A 17178-nucleotide genomic window follows, 5' to 3' on the forward strand; every position below is an offset into this window, starting at 1 on the left:
ACCATGTGTTAATTATTTCCAAATCACAAGTGCAAACACTCATCCTGATTGGAAAATTAGCAGATTTCAAACTCGGGTAATTTGCCCCTAATGAGGAACTTGTTGAACTGAATTTAACAATTAGCTCACACCCCTTGCTGGCTGTGTATAGCAAGTCTATAAGAAAGTACAGAAATCACCTTTTGCAGTAATTTGCAATAAGAGATGAATGTAAAGTGATGTTGTCTTTGTGTTGTTTCCTGCTCCTCTTCTAGCTCTTGAATCCGTGGTTCTCAAAGGATGATACAGCCCATGCTGTACACACCTCCTGCATGTTGTAATCCTTCCTTTCTGGGTCAGCCTATTTAGATGCCTTTTTCTATGTGCTAAGCCTCTGCAAGAAGGATTTAATGTCTTAAAAGAATAAAACTTATAACTTATGGGCCTGTATACACAATACATACATAGAATGTGCTCCTGGGCTCACTGCCCCAGACAAAGAACTCAAGAGTTACTGCTGGCCAGGCCTTCAGCCAAGTGGGAAGGGTCAGTGTCTGCAGCCACATGGAAGGGCTGATCCCTGACCCACATCGTGGTCTTCCAGAAGAGGAGGGATTCAGTCACTGTCATTCTTCAAAAACAAAAAAATATAGTATGAGCGGTAGATGAGATAGAAGAGCACTGAGCAGCTTTTGCCTGCCAAGCCACTCACACAAAATTACAGGGTGCTAGCACTGACTGTGCTCCCGGGTGCTATATAACTGTATGCTGCGCTCAGGAAGGCTTCCTGTCTGTGTTCACTTTCACATTTGTGTTTTTAGTGCATGGCCACCCAAAATACAAAACTCATCTTTTCCCCTGCGTTCTCATTCATTGTTTTCCACTGCCTATACTCTCTTAACCTTTGATCACATATCATCTCTCTATTTAATGATTTTGGTACTTTTTGTCATCACGAAAGACACCAATAAAATTACCTTTACCTTTCCTCACATGGTAATCTCAGGGAAAGTCATCATAAAGATTAGGTGCTCACCTTAATGCTTATTATGTTACAGCAGCAGTATAAAATGAGTTGTGAAATTTGTTATATTCTAACTTTTGTTGAAGGTTTTCACGTGCTCAAATGACAAACCCACTTTCACTGACCAGAAAGGGATCCTTATCAGAACCGAGGCTGGAGGAATTTCCTGCTCTCTTTGTTGCTTTTCCTCACTCAGACTGCCTGAGGTCCAACCTGGAGGTTGTGATCTGCAATGTTCTCATTTCAAGAATATCTGAATGAACGTACCACAGTGCAGCCACCCGCTGCCCTGCCTGCTGGCTCCTAGATGCCCTGCCCTGTCAGACACAGACATCTACATTGCGTGGGCCATTGCTCTGAGCCTGAGCTGGGGAAGAAATTCGTAATTTACAAACCTCAAGAAGATGAAAGGATTCGTAACAATAAAGCCCATGCATTCATGTAAGCTGTAGCTCAGGAAAGCTCTTAGGAACATATTGAAGTATGTCCAATTTTGCTCTGAAGAGGGTTCTGTGTAAGCAAGTGATTTCTGGAGCTAGACTACATAGTAAAAAGGAATGTGTCTGCTGTCAAATGTAATGTCCACTTGACGGTCACCACCTGACAGTACATTTTATTGCTGAAGAATGGCAGAAGAATACGACAATAAATATTAAATATCTGCCCAAAAGCATAACAGCTAGTGACACCTATAGATAAATCAGGCCTACACCGATGTTTACAAGACACATTTAGCAGACATTTCAGATAGATGACAGAGACCAGACCAAAAATGGTGGAAGGAAAAGCCTCTGTCCATTGAACAAATGCCCCAGAGGAAGAATGGGAGAAGGCTCTTGCTGTGGCCTTCAGCTGCCTTCATAGGACACACAGAGACCACCATTTCTCCATGTGCTCCATCTGTTTTCAAAACTGTCCATGCTTCAGCACATAGACCTGTTCTTTCATGCAACAGACCCCACTCACCAAGACGTCACCTTGACAGAACTGCTATAGAAAACATTTTCCAGTAGCACTCAACTGATCTAGTAACTAAAGCCTTTTCCACAGCAATTCACAAAATACCAACTCAGCACATTTTATTTCCTAATTTTGAACCTTCTTCAACTCACAGCCAATCATTCCCACTACTGTTATGATGTACAACTCCGCAAGTTGGTATGAGAAACATTACAAATGTATCTGCCCTAGACTGATATAAAGCAACATTAGGAATATGCTAATAGCCATAATGTTAAATTACATTAAGATTTCTCATGTTAAGAAGATATCAGCTGATTTGTTAATTCTACTGACACACTCCAGAGTAGAGTGAAAATTTTCACCTAAATTATTTTTGAAGGAAAAAATGTAGATTCTCTCACATTAATACAGTTCAAGAATCTGTATCAATTACATAGATTGCCTGCTTAGAAAAAAATCATATAAAATTGTTTCAACCACTTCAAACCAAAAATAATTCAGTTTTTGTAATATCATGGAATCCTATTGTTAAAGAAAATACTATTTTTGACCTAAGTCAGAAAGAAAACATTCTGTTTAATTCAACATCTTTTTCTTCTCCCAGCTTATTCATCATCTGAGGTTTTTGGAGTATTTCATTTTCCACAGCCAATTCCCAAACTGAAAATATTTTTGGAGTTCCTTGTAAATGAGAAATAAAGCCCCACTACCTGCCTCGGTTGGCTCTGATGAAAAGTTGCGTTTGATATCATATTGGTAAAGGATGTTATTAACATCTTTTCCAACATGAAGCATTTTCCCAGTCTCCTTAAGGAATAAACATTCCTGCTATATGGATGAAGTATTTACTTGTAGGGATCACACTAGGTGAGGAGAGATGAGTGCTAGCATACAGTTCTGCATCTCCTTCCACAATAAGCAGCATCTCCAAGGGCTTACCAAACATGCTGTCATATTACAAAATATAGTGAGCTGAATCAAAATAATTAGGCTCATGGAGGAATGTTGGGATCTTCTGGAAAAAAAAAAAATTAAGCTTTTTCAGCAAAATGGAGCAATGGGTACAAACACTAGGCAGGTCAGATTTGGGGCTGGAGAAGCTGGGGAGATAGGTTTTTGAAAGAGATTCCTTTCAGCAGTCTCATTCCCATAGCCACCTTGAATGCAAGGATTCTGAGTATCATAAATCCCATTTTCCACACAAAGAATGGAAGTTTTACATAACACCACACAGCAGTAACAGAACACCTCTCAGACTCACTCCTACTTTCTTTTTCTAGACCAGCGACAGAGAATCTCCCTTCTCTAGCAAGAGCGTCAGCCAATGACATATTTACAAATGGCAACTGTGTATTTACCAGGTTAGGAGGTGAAACACCAGGGAATATAAAAAGTCTTGTCCTAAAGAGATCATCATTTAAGTAAGAGGAGGGTCTACACCAGTTTGAGGACTTCAAAACAAATATTTACTGATTAGAACTAGCTGTGGTGACCTCGTAACACTGGGTGAGAACTGATACATTTTAATGCAGGAAGGATGGGAATATGCTGTTTTGGACATATGACAACAATCCAGGCTACTTGAAACAAAATTAAATGAGATCAATAGAGATGAAGCAGGAACGGCTTTAGATTAAATCATAGCAATTCTAATAGCTAATTAAAAAAAAAATCACATTATGAGATTGTTTGACTATCATCAAGTGCTGAAGAACAAGATAAAAGTACACGGTATGCAAACACTCACACCATGCACATATCACTGGAAAATAAATAGGGTTATCTTTCCAGTCATTGGTCCTTTCAGTACAGCTCGCAGGCATTTCTGTCAGAAGTTGTTCTGACATGCACTGTGGCTATACGCAGTGAAAGAAGCTCCTGAAGCTGAGCTTCCAGCACGTGCAGAACAGGAGCACTGGAGGCTTCTAAAACCCTCGCAATCCATCTTCACTAACGGTGACATTCAGGATAGGAGTCTGCTTCTTGACCCCAGCTTCTTCAGCGATACACTCTGGAGGGTCAAGCTCATTGTATCTCCTTCGATAGACCACCCTTGAGATTAAAGTTATCAGAAACATTTCCATGATGAGGATCTGGTGGGTTATATCTGGGGGAAAAAAAAGGAAAAAAAAGACCATTTTATTAATCCTTGTCTGTGCAAAAGGAACAAATGTTACCATTCTGTTCCCATAGCAGAGTGCCTCTCGCTCTCGGCAACAAAATCATTTACAGAGTTACAGTATTGCTCATCAATCAGCAAGCAGTAAATTACACATCCAAAATCCAAGCCATTTAACAGTAATCACGCGTGTCGATTTCTCTTCCTCCAGTTTCTAATCACGACTCTTAAAAACTCATTATCAAGTTTTTCTCTATGACAGCTATAAAAATTATGTTGATGTTTTTTTAAATAAAAGTTGAGATTCTCCAGAAGCTATGTGATCCCAGGAAATATTGTGGGAAAACACTAGATATTGCAGTTAGCAAAACTGAACTGACACCTTCATAAGTAAATGAAGAACATCCTTTCCAAAAGTACTTACATGCTCCTCTTGCTGGAGAAGACAGCGGTGGAGCACAAGGGATAATTCTTTGCATAGCCAAAATGTTGATAATAGCTGTCTGCAAGTGGTTCAGAATGAGGATAAACTGCACCAGAAAGATAAAACAGATGCCTTAGTTACCAGAAAAAAAAAAAAAAAAAAGGATTATATTTCACACAACTGTTCTGCTTTCATAATAGACTCTCTTTGAGCTCATTCCTTTAGCTCATTCCTCCTTTCTTGCTCTCCCTTTCTTCCGTCTCCCACCAGGCTGCCTGCCATTCTGCACAATTCATCTTTGGGTCAGGATACAATTGCTTGAAATGTGAGTATTAAATTAAACCTCTGTTTTAGAACCATTTCCTCAGCTATTTGTTTGGGAGGTACAACAGAGAGAGATCTCCCAGTGGGGATTTTAAACAACATTGAGCTCTGAGTGATAAGTAAAAATGTCTTAAAAGCTTCCTGTTAATCTAAGAGCTTATGCTCTTACTTAGTGGGAAGAAGCACTTGAAGAATGATTTTTCTGTTGTCTCATTTTTTTGCCACAGCAGAGAGATGCAGTCTTCCCCAAGTTATTTATACAAGACTGTCTTTTTTGCCAGAAAGGATGAAGGTCTCTCCAGTTTGGGTTCAGCAATAATCACACTTTATTTTACCTACTATTCACTGAGCTAGACCTTCACCAAATATATCAATGTGTCTCTACGCACTGGTGTAACTCTCTCAGTATAACCGTTCACGCTCACAGGGTTTGCCATCTTAAACCTAGATTCATGTCTATGTAGCTACGCATGTGCAACTATCCTGCTTTCTGCATTTATAAGGGTTTTATATCTTGTTAACAGAGCCCTTAGCACACCAGCCTTTCTACATGTCCTGTACTAGATGGCTGTATAGCCAAGAATTCTACTGTACTCTCTTCTGGGCGATGGGGGAGAGAGTGGCCCTGTCCCTGCCCGTAACCTACCTGGGTCTGTTCCTTACTGCTTAAAGGAGTCCCACACAGTATTTTCATTATCATCTAACTCTGAAGTGCACAATGGCCAAGAAAAATATTGTCAAAACAAAAAGACTTGCTGAAACATTTTAAACAAAACCCACTCACACAATGCTCCATATCCTCTCCTCATTTTTAGAAGAACACACCAGCTTTTTAACATTGTATTTCAGGATGTGGCATCTAAAAAGCTTCCTTTGAGCTCTGCAGAAGGTTCTGTTTTGATTTCAGGTGCCCCAAGATGAATGGATTTTACATGGCTCACATCTCCAGCATGCTTGAACACGTAGAGGTAAATTGGCTCAAACTGACACTGAACAGCAGCCAAGGAAAGTGGTTCAAAGGGATGCAGCCTTAATCAGGTAAAAATGTGCTTTTGCACAGTGCATTTAATGAAAAAAAAAAGTACTGTAATCCTTAAGCAAAGGACTAAAAACCAGAGAGACGGTGTTACATCAACAGTAAGATCAATTCTTATCAGAAATTAAATTTCTCACCTGATAAAGAGCAAACTTCGGGATGATCTTCTTACAGTTAAGGAGCACCCTAACTTGTTGAAACACGATTCCAACTGGCCACAGGGCAATAATGGTAAGGATAGCAATGAAGCAGCTAATCCATATTGCAGCTCCTTTGAGAGATAACTGAAAAGCAAATCAAACACACCTGTAAACCTTTATAGCATAAATGTTGCTATTTCCAGGCAGCATTGCAAACTGAATGATGCTGACATTAAAATGGGAAAACTGTGTGGTACCAACAGAGTGCTACCTGCTACAGTAAACCTGTAAAGAATGACACAGCCTCTCTGTCTGACTGCAGCAACACATGAGAGTGCTCAGCTGCTCATGACAATGTACTCAGCATGCCATCTCAGAGGGATTGTCTATTTAACTAGTATTAAACAACAACAAAAATACTGCACAATTATTAGTGGATATAGTTTTCCATCATCTTGCAGCTTACACAGTACTGGACCTCTGCTTTGTACTACCTGCCATCATTTGCAGAAAAGCATAGAATTAGGCTTTCTGATTACACATCCATGCTTACAATTGTTTCTTAAAGCTGTACCCTACAATACACAGGGCGAGTATACCCCAGAGGGCAATGTGTAGTCCTACTATTCCAGCTGTACAGAGCCCAGCCCACTCCAAGACCCAGGCTCTTTCCAAGAGTGGCCAGGAAACACATTCTGAAGTGAGATACTTCAGTCAGAAATGCTCTCAGGTTCCAGAGTTTAGTTGTAGGCTAAGATACTAAAATCAAACCAAAAGCTATGAGTCCTGTAGACCATCTCTGATTAAAATATTCACTTACATTGGAAAAGCTGTAATTGCCATTGGTCCAAAGCACTGTTGACAGAAACATGAACACGGGTCGAAATAAAGCAAACTGGAAGGTGCCCAGCTTCAGCCAAAAGAGGGATCGCCTGACCAAAAAAAGATATATATATATCACAGATGGAAAAAATCTTATTAGAAACATTAATAGCATTTTTTTGATGCTGTCAAACAGCAAAAAATCTCCACTCCTACTGCACACAGCTAAGGTCTAGGGAGAAACAGCTCCAAGATTCAAAAAACTTCCTAAGAATTACCTGGACGCCTATTTAAAGACATGTCTATTAAAGTGTCTCCAAAAGCAGTAATTTTCTTGTTTGGCAGCAATTAAGATTAACCAAAGCTGAGAAAAATCACAGAATCACAGAATTATTAAGGTTGGAAAAGACCTCCAAGATCACCTAGTCCAACCGTCCACCAACCACCGATGTTGTCCACTAAACCATGTTCCTTAGTACCACATTTACATGTTTCTTGAACACCTCTAGGGACAAAATGGGATGTCTCTGCCTGCCCCAGAGCAAACCACAGAGCTGGCAGAAGCATAACCAGTTCTGAACAATGCCACTTGCTGCTGCCTTCTTGCCTCATTATTTCAGTTCTCTGGGAAAACTGGGCAGAACAATCTTCAGCTGAACAGCAAACTACTACAGAGCTTTGATCCCTGCCACAGATAGCCTGACTTACTCCCATCGGCTTTGAAGAGCAATATGACAAATACTGTACTCCCTGCAATGCCAGGAGTTGTTTTCCTTGCAAATGCAGGTTTTACTGTTAGACCTCTTCTGACACAACTGGAGTATTAGGGAGTGTGAACAGGAGATTGATCGGTGGTGCCAGTCCCCACCGTCCCTGAGATCTAGGCAGCCAGCTGTGGCCCTGCATGAAGCATGTCACCCCCTACCGCCTTGCAAACAGGTAATAGGGAGGAACCAGCAGGCAGCAGTGTTCCTGCTGCAGTGACCCCCTGTCTTCTCCCCCACCTAACAACGGTGATGAACTGGGGGGGCAGGGGGCAATGGCAAAAGGTCCCTGCTCGGTGGTGCAGGCACACCCGCCCGGCGATTCCCCTCCGTCCCCAGATGCCCCTGCAGAACAGGTACAGTGCTCTGCGGGGACAGCTGGACAGTGGTGGAGATGATGGTTCTTCCCACTTGGAGGTGTCTTCGAAGCCTAGCAGGACTACCCTCAACATTAAAACCTCCTCAGCAAAGAACAAAAGACGGGTCATTGTTGTTGCTGACTCGGTGCTGAAGGGAGCAGAAGGCCCAATATGTAGACCTGACCCTCTACACAGGGAGGTCTGCTGCCTCCCGGGAGCCTGGGTTAAAGATGTAAAGAAGAAACTTCCTTCCTTTCAGGTAGGCAGTGATGAAATAGGAAGAACCTCCCTCAGAACTATGAAAAAGGACTTCAGAGCCTTAGGGCATCTGGTCAAGGGTTCAGGAGCACAAGTTGTGTTCTCCTCTATCCCTCCAATTATAAGGAATAATGAGGGACTAAACATGATGGGTCAACAGATTAATATCTGGCTCTGAGCCTCTTGTGCCCAGCAAGGGTTTGGGTTTTTTGACCTCGGCTTGATTTACACGAGACCAGGCCTGCTGGCAACCGATAGGAATAACTTATTCCATCAGTGGAAAGGGGTTTTACAATGGGAATTGGGAAGGTTCATTGATAGGGCTTTAAACTAGGTATGAAGGGGGGTGGGGGTGAAACCATGGTCGCTAGTAAGGAGCTTGTATGTAATGAGCCAGTGGGAGGGGCTTGAGCTAGTAAGATCCCACAGCCATGGTCAAGGAGGAGAACAACACGCCTTTTTGTAGGAAGAACACAAGGGATGATGTGAAGTTGGTGGCTATGGAAACACGTGAGCATGGTCAAGAGGGTATTAGGGCTTCTCCCACTCATAAGGTGGCCCAGCTCAGGTGCATCTACACCAATGCACGCAACATGGGTAACAAACAGGAGCAGCTGGAGGCCATTGTGCAGTCAGAAAACTATGATATAGTTGCCATCACGAACACATGGTGGAATGGCACACACAGCTGGAATACTGTGATTAATGGCTACCGACTTTTCAAAAGAGATAGGCAAGACAGGAAAGGTGGTGATGTAGCCCTCTATGTGAAGAAAGAATATGAATGTATGGAAATTAATGATGGTGATGATAGGGTTGAGAGCTTATGGGTTAGGACAAAAGCGAAGGCCAATAAGACTGACATAATCGTGGGAGTCTGCTACAGACCACCCAACCAGGACAAAGTGGTGGATAAGATACTTTATGGGCAGTTGGGTGAGGTCTCGAGGTCTCTACCCCTTGTTCTCATGGGGGACTTCAACTTCCCAGACATCTGCTGGAACTATAATACAGCAGAAAGGGAACAGTCCCGGAAGTTCCTAGAGTGTGTGGGAGACAACTTTCTGACACAGTTGGTGAAGGAGCCAACAAGGGGAAGCAAAATCCTGGACCTGCAGTTTGTTAAAAGAGAAGGCCTTGTGGGGGATGTAAAGGTTGGAGGCCGTCTGGGGCAAAGTGATCATGAAATAATAGACTTCTCAATCCTTGTTGAACCTCAGAGGGGAATCAGCAAAACTGCAGCCTTGGACTTCTGAAGGGCAGACTTTGGCCTCTTTTGGAGCATGGTTGAGAGAGTCCCTTGGGAGGTAGTTCTGGAGGGCTTGGGAGCCCAGGATGGCTGGGAATACTTTAAGGAAGTTATTCTAATGGTGTAGGAGCTGACCATCCCCAAGTCAGGGAAGACAAGCCATCGGGGTAGAAGACCGGTCTGGCTGAACAGAGACCTTAAACTGGAACTCAGGAACAAAAGGAAAGTTTATGGTCTTTGGAAGAAGGAGCAAGCAACTTATGAGGATTACAAGTACGTAGTGAAGCTGTGCAGGGAGAAAATTAGAAAAGCCAAAGCCCAGCTAGAACTGAACTTGGCCAGGTGAAGAACAACAATAAATGTTTCTATAAATACATCAACAGTAAAAGGATGGCTAGAGAGAATCTCCATCCCTTGTTGGATGCTGAAGGCAACTCAGTGACCAAGGATCAGGATAAGGCTGAGGTACTTAATGCCTTCTTCACCTCAGTCTTTAATAGTAAGACTAGTTGCGCCCTGGGCACACAGCCCCTTGAGCTGGCAGATGGGGGATGGGGAACAGAATAGGCCATGCACAATCCACGATGAGATGGTTTTGGACCTGCTCCGCAAGCTGGACACTCACAAGTCCATGGGGCCAGATGGATTGCACCCTAGAGCGCTGAGGGAGTTGGCAGATGTGGTTGCCAGGCCGCTCTCCATCATCTTTCAACAGTCCTGGCTAACCGGGAATGTCCCGGTTGACTGGAGGCTAGCAAATGTGACTCCCATCTTCAAGAAGGGCCGGAAGGATGATCCTGGTAGCTACAGACCTATCAGTCTCACCTCAGTGCCAGGGAAGGTTATGGAACGGATGATTTCAGGAGAGATTGTGGATCAGTTAAAGGTCAACCAGGGGATCAGGCCCAGTCAGCATGGGTTTATGAATGGCAGATCCTGTTTGACAAACCTGATTTCATTCTATGACAAGGTGATCTGCTTAGTGGATGAAGGTAAGGCTGTCGATGTGGTCTACCTGGACTTCAGTAAGGCCTTTGACACTGTCCCCCACAGCATCCATGTGGAGAAGCTGGTTGCCCATGGTTTGGATGGGCATACATTCTGGTGGGTGAAACACTGTCTGGATGGCCAGGCCCAGAGAGTTGTGGTCAATGGAGTTAAATCCAGCTGGTGGCCAGGCACAAGCAGTGTCCCCCCAGGGCTCAGTGTTGGGGCCTCTTCTATTCAACATCTTTATCAATGATCTTGATGAGGGGATTGAGTGCACCCTCAGTAATTTTGCAGAGGACACCAAGTTGGGAGGGTGTGTTGATCTGCCAGAGGGTAGAAAGGCACTACAGAGGGACCTGGATAGACTGCATCAATGGGCCAAGGTAAACCGTATGAGTTTCAGCGGGGCCAAGTGTCGGGTCCTGCACTTTGGTCACAACAACCCCAGGCAACCCTACAGGCTTGGGGAGGAGTGGCTGGAAAGCTGCCTGATGGAAAGGGACCTTGGAGTGCTGATGGACAGTCGGCTGACTATGAGCCAGCAGTGTGCCCAGGTGGCCAAGAAGGCCAATGGCATCCTGGCTTGTATCAGGAATGGTGTGGTGAGCAGGACTAGGGAAGTCATCCTGCCCCTGTACTCGGCATTGGTGAGGCCTCACCTTGAGTACTGTGTTCAGTTTTGGGCGCCTCAGTACAGAAAGGACATAGAGGTGCTGGAGCAGGTCCAAAGAAGGGCAACAAGGCTGGTGAAGGGAATATGCCCTATGAAGAGAGACTAAAGAAACTGGGGCTGTTTAGTCTGGGGAAGAGGAGGCTGAGGGGAGATGTTATTGCTCTCTTCAAATACCTGAAAGGTGATTGCAGTGAGAGCGGAGTTGGTCTCTTCTCAGTGGTGACAGGTGACAGGACAAGGGGAAATGGCCTCAAGTTGCACCAGGGGAGGTTTAGGTTGGATATCAGGAAAAGCTTCTTTACAGAAAGGGTTGTTAAGCACTGGAATAGGCTCCCCAGGAAGGTGGTTGAGTCACCATCCCTGAATGTGTTTAAAAACCATTTGGATGTGGTGCTCAGGGACATGATGTAGTGGTGGGTTGTTAGAGTTAGGGTAGTATGGTTAGGTTGCGGTTGGACTTGATTGTCTTGAAGGTCCTTTCCAACCTGAGCAATTCTATGATTCTATGATCTGTACCTACTGGAGAGCTTATTACTTTGCGTATCTACGGGAGGAATATAAAACTGGTCTTTCTCTGTCACAGTTTGCTCATTTAAAAACAAACAAACCTATACCCTCTAATGGGAAAGGGCTAGAAGTCAAAAGCAGAGACAGCAGAAGAGTTTCCCAGTGCTACAGACTCCAGAGAAGGAGCCCTAAGCCCACAGCAGGGCAAAAAGCCCCCTTTTGCTAAGGCTAACATCCTTAGTACTCTCAGTATTCATGGATAACCTGTCATAGGACAGGTTATGATCACAGGAAGGCAGAGTGGAGGAGCCTCTCCTCATCCTTCAACTACCACAAGAAAATACAGAGGGTGACAGACATGGAAAGAAAAACAAATGCACTGGTGACATGGCAGATCTGCAGCACGGTGCTGTCCTGGAGCTTTCTTCAGCACTGACTGTTGACATGAGCCTGAATCTATGCCCATCAAAATTATTAGGAGTCATTTACATCCACATCAGTTGTTGCTGATTTTACATAATCACATTGCATCCATTTTCAGAGGTACATTCCTTTGTTGTTTTTTTCCTCTTCTTGATGCCCCTTCCATATAAATAAATACTGATATTCCATTAAAATAAATTCATGGAAATAAGAGTAAAAAATTATAATACCAGATGTGGTAGTTTAAAGAAAAATTATTACAACAAAAATGGAGGTTTTTGAAAAAACATAATGTAAGCTTAATTCTTCACATAATTTTCACTGCAGCCTAGGCTCCAATGCTGCACCCCTTGAGCCCCATTCCCTCAGCACTGCTTCTTGCTTTTTCCAGGATCCCTCACAAACCATTATGCTGCTTTCTCTTTGCCCTTTTTGTTTAAACAGACCAGAAAGCCCCATAAAATTCCTTCTGACACAAACGTCCAGGCCCTCACAGAATCGTCTCTATGCCGCACGCTCAGTCCTTGAGCTTTTGCTTTCAACGGGAGAAGCATTCTCGTGCTCTGTGCCAGGAGGAAAACCCTGGAACATACGAGGCTCTCAGGCTGGGAGCAGCATGTGGATGGTGGGGTGACTCTGGCCGGAGGTGGAGGCCCAGCAGGCAGCACTCCATGAGGGCAGGGTTACGCTGCACCACCTCCTGAGGAGATGCAGCTCTCCATTGCTACCGCACTTCTCAAAGGTGCCTTACTACTAAGTTTAGCAGAAAAAAAAATATTTGGTTTTCCTTCACCAGCCAATGCCATTTCATTGTGATCTCAGCTTTCCAGGAATTACATCCACCTTTTGCTCAAGAAAATATTTTAATCTGAAGTAGTTTCAAAGACTAAGTCAGAATGAAATATTTCAGTTTAGTGAAGTAAGAGAAATTTTCTTTCAAGACAGCCTCAATTTGACAGTTTTGTTTCCAAAAAGTACCCAGTCTGGAGATGCTTGTTCCCTTCTGTAATGAAAAGAAGCCAAAATCTCCACTTTTAGATTTTCTAGAGTGGAAATTCTTTCTCTGCTTACTAGAGAAAAGGTTTCCTGAAAAACAGTGGAATCAGCTGAGGAGACACCACCATGCTCAACATTACCATGAGTCAGAAACTCTGCATTGGGTTAAACTGAGTTACCTCATGCTCTCGACTCTTACACACAATTCCATGTTATAAAAATGAGAAAGAAGCGGTGCTGTACAGCCCCGAGGGATGGCACTGTTTAAGAGACAGCCTGAAACTGGCTTTCGGGAAGGAGGGAGGCCCTTTGCTCTAAGCGAGGCTTGCCAAATTGGCTGGATTCCAGCAGCAGATTTCCCGCTGGGAAATCTTAAAGGGCAACTCACCTAGTGATGCGCACACCGGGCAGGCACAGGCAGCAGCAACAGCAGGGCCCCGTGCTGATCTTGAAGTGACCATTTTCGAACCGTTTCAGGAACAGCTTTTGACCCCCACACTCTTTAATCATCATCATCAGGAATTTATGAATAACTATGGCAAAAAATCTAGGAGAGGAAGAAAGAGCCAGCTTGAGCTTTCCTGCTCGTCTCTCATGTGCTTCTGCCAGAGCTGTGCAGGTTTTTTGAACCTTCTGTCCACATTTTTTAAAGTTTGTGCCTCACAATAAGCAGAAAGCATAGCACTAGCTGTGAAAAATCTGCAGGTCTTTTCCTTAAGTGTGCTGGTGGCTTCTCCAGCCCAAGTCATTATGGACGTATTTTTCTACCACTTATCTAGTCCTTACTAGCCCAAGCTTTTCAAAGCAAGTCCTATTCCTCCTCTTAAAAAAACAACAAAAAAAAAAACCCACTCAGCTAGGTTTATGTATGTGTTTACCTAACATCCTATGTGCTGCCCCAGTTGGGGTGCAGTTCCTCTGCAGCCACAGCTGATCCAAGCAGTGACTACTGCAGCCCCACCTCTCCCTCCGTCACCAGCAGCACGTTCTCAGCCCTTCCCAGAACAACAGGTAGTGCAGCCACCCTTTCCTCCTGATCCCATTCTGAATTAGAGAACTGTTTCACTGCAATCCAGTCCCACCAAATAAAGTAGGGCCTCTTCAGCTGCAGTAACTCCTTGAAGGAGCTTGCAGAGCAGCTGGAGAACTGGGAGTGATGGGACAAGGGGGGGAACACAAATCTGCAGCTTGAGCAAGGGAGGAGAGAGACTGAGATGGGCTAAAAGTGCCATAGGACTGGGTTCTCAGAAGTCCTGCACAAACTGTGGCACAGTAAAAGTCCCACCAGTTTGTTTTCCACCTTTCTTTACTCTGTTCTCTTTGCACGTGCAGTGTGACATGCACTGGGGCCATGCAGGAGGCTCTGAGATCAGGTCCTGCAGCGGTTCCAAAACCACTCCGGCCCTTCTGGAGCACCAAAGGCTCCCCACACCTGGCTTTGCCTATGGAGCTGCCCCATCGCCTGCAGAAAGTGGGGACCACACTTCATTCTGCTCTGTGCGTCAGAGCTGCCACACGCACAGACAGGGCTTTTGTCTGGACAACTGTGGAGCATTTTTACATTGATATACTCATTTGAGGTACATTTGCTGCCATTAAAAACAGACCTACGCAGCTCATCATTAATAGAAGCACAGAGGAGAAGCCACAGGTCAGAATCTCATTCCACATGACATTCAGAGAGAGAAAGGAAAGGGTATTACTTCCAAAGTACGGTCAATCAAGACAATCAATTACATTGCAAGTCACTGTTCTTCACGCTGACACACCCACACTAGGGGGCTGTGGTGCTGGGAACTGCTTCAGCATTTTCCACCTCTCGTAAAGGAGATGCCAAGAGATTTCAACTCAAACGAAAAATTACTAAATTGTTAAATTTACAAAAAGACTGTGTTTACCAAGAGTAGCAGATGTTTAAAGGGAAGAAATGCAGGGTTTGGGGCAATGTCTAGGAATGAGAAGAATACTCACACTGATGCTGTGAAATCTGTAAACATTGTTGAGCGAGGAATCCACATGCCAATGCATGAGGTTGTAGCAATCACCTACAGAGAAAGGGAGGAGGGTTGTGTGGAGGGTAGAGATAAAGCAGGCTCATGCAGATTTTCAGGGAAAGGCTATTTTCAACATTATTTTCCACAATACTTACCGGAGCTGCAGCATTTATCCAAATTAAAATTGATCTTTTGGAGGAGGGGATTTTCCTGTAGATGTAGATCACTTCTTCTATAAACACCAGATTGGCAATTAGTGTCATCAGAGTCAAGATCGCAAAGAGAAATCTACCAGCTAGGTCAAGGCCTACAGAAAGAGAAAAGAGAGAAAAGAAAACAAACAAAAATCTGATTGATACCACAGGCATTTTGAACATTTAACATAAAAACAGTGTCTTGGAGGGGCAACTTAGTCCTATTCCTGAAACGTCACATGCCAAAGGGTCAACGAAGATGGAGCCAGGCTCCTTCCAGTGGCACCCAGTGCCCGGACCAGAAGCAGTGGGCACAAACTGCGGCACAGGAGGTTCCCTCTGAGCACCACGCAGCACTTCTGTGCTGAGCTGTTGATGGAGCACAGGCACAGGCTGCCCAGAGGCTGTGGGGTCTCCTCCCTGGAGATCTGCAGAAGATGTCTGGATGTGGACCTGGCACCCTGCTCTGGGTGTTTTGTTAGGGCAGGGGTTAGGCCTGATGGACCCAGAGGGCCCTGCCAACCTCAGCCGCCGTGTGATTCATCCTTAGCTACAGCCATGGACCACTCATTTCACAGGATGATTCAAGTAGTTAAGTTTGTGAATAAATTTTCCCAGAATCCACGGGCAGCATACAGGAAGGACATGCCTCAAAGCATCATGCAAAAGTCCCTTTGGGAAGGGGAGTTCTAGAACCAGCGTTCTTAGATGAGTATAAACAAGTAACAGAGGTTATTCTAGGAGCTTTACTAAGCAGGTTACAAACAGCAGCGTATCTGCGTGGTATTAGTTCTGCGCTTCCCTTGCAAGTCCAAAGGCTTTTGTGCATCACTTCCTTAGGCACGCAAAATCCTCCGAGGCTCAGTGGAAGTTTTGTGGGGTAGGAGAACACCGCCAGGCCAAAGCCCTCATTCCCCGCCTGCCCAGTTCCCTCTCCCCTCGCCCAGCAGGCTGCGGGCTGCCCCCCTCCTCCCTTCCCCACAGCCTTCTCCATGGCAACCCCCGCGGCCCTCGCAGCGCCGCTCCCTCCGGGCAGCTCGGGGATTCCCTCTCCCGGCGGCCGCACTTACTCCCCAGCAGCTCCCGAGCGTAGGGCGGTTCGCTCCCGCCGCAGGACGGGAGGAAGGTGCCGTTCGCCTCGCCCTCCATGGCGGCGCGCTGCCCCCCGGGCGTCGGGGGGACCGGGAGAGAGCAGCCGGACGGCGGCCCCGGGGCGTGCGGGAGCAGCGATGCGCGCAGCCCGGGGCGGTTAATGATTAGCGCCGGGCTGCGCTCCGCGCTGCCTCCTGGCGCCCAGCGGCCGGGCACCCAGGGCAGCGCGTGGAGATGGCTGGCTGCTTGGCCGCTACAAAGCCAAGCTTCCCGGGCAGACCTCCACCTGGGGTTTCTCATTGATGTTGGCTGGGAGGAGATGAGAAGCAGCGCGTTCTTATGTGCTGGCTGAAGGAGAGCAAGTGGAGGGTGGGAATGCGCTAAGGGATTCTCCACTTTGCCACATTTATTTCAACTGCTAGTAGAATCTCTGTGGCATCCAGAGTCTGTGCTGGGCATCATCTCCAGGTAGTTTTCTGAAAAAGGGAATGGGTAATGCATTCCGATGCACTGGAACAGGCTGCCCGCAGAGGCTGTGGAGTCTGCTTCTCTGGTGATGCTGCAGGGCCACCTGGATTCCTTCCTGCGTGACCTGCTTCAGCAGGGGGCTGGGTGATCTCCAGAGGTCCCTTCCAGCCCATATGCTGCTGTCATTCTGGATAGACTGAAAGCTCCAGTTAGGATTTGCTGAGATGGAAAGATGGCCGAAGGTCTTTGAAGCTGCCCCTTCAGCAAAGACAACGGGGTTCTCATCTGCTGTTATTTTTGTTGCCAGCTTCTCACACTCCCTGAAAGCTAAGAAGAACAACTCCTTACCAAGGAGTCCCTTCTTTGAATGAGATGGGTTT

General features: G+C 45.3%; 1 protein-coding gene across 1 annotated transcript; it reads right to left on the reverse strand.

The window, feature by feature from the left end:
- LOC110404335 (organic solute transporter subunit alpha-like) lies at nucleotides 1580-16468 on the reverse strand. Its single transcript, XM_021408499.1, has 8 exons — nucleotides 16309-16468; nucleotides 15200-15351; nucleotides 15022-15095; nucleotides 13439-13597; nucleotides 6830-6941; nucleotides 6007-6153; nucleotides 4510-4615; nucleotides 1580-4073 (listed from the first exon to the last, which is right to left on the reverse strand). The coding sequence occupies exons 1-8, from the start codon at nucleotides 16385-16387 to the stop codon at nucleotides 3892-3894; spliced, it is 1011 nt and encodes a 336-aa protein (XP_021264174.1). The 5' UTR covers nucleotides 16388-16468; the 3' UTR covers nucleotides 1580-3891.

The sequence above is a fragment of the Numida meleagris genome, chromosome 1, assembly GCF_002078875.1.
Source record: "Numida meleagris isolate 19003 breed g44 Domestic line chromosome 1, NumMel1.0, whole genome shotgun sequence".
Taxonomy (NCBI): domain Eukaryota; kingdom Metazoa; phylum Chordata; class Aves; order Galliformes; family Numididae; genus Numida; species Numida meleagris.

Bases quoted from the DNA above. Each gene is read 5' to 3' on its own strand.
- LOC110404335 (XM_021408499.1), bottom strand. From the start codon at position 16,387: ATGGAGGGCGAGGCGAACGGCACCTTCCTCCCGTCCTGCGGCGGGAGC. The intron at 6,942-13,438 runs GTGAGTTGCCCT...TTTTTTGGTCAG, and splicing joins CCCGGTGTGCGCATCACTAG to GCGATCCCTCTTTTGGCTGA. The intron at 4,616-6,006 runs GTGAGAAATTTA...TTTCTGGTGCAG, and splicing joins CGAAGTTTGCTCTTTATCAG to TTTATCCTCATTCTGAACCA.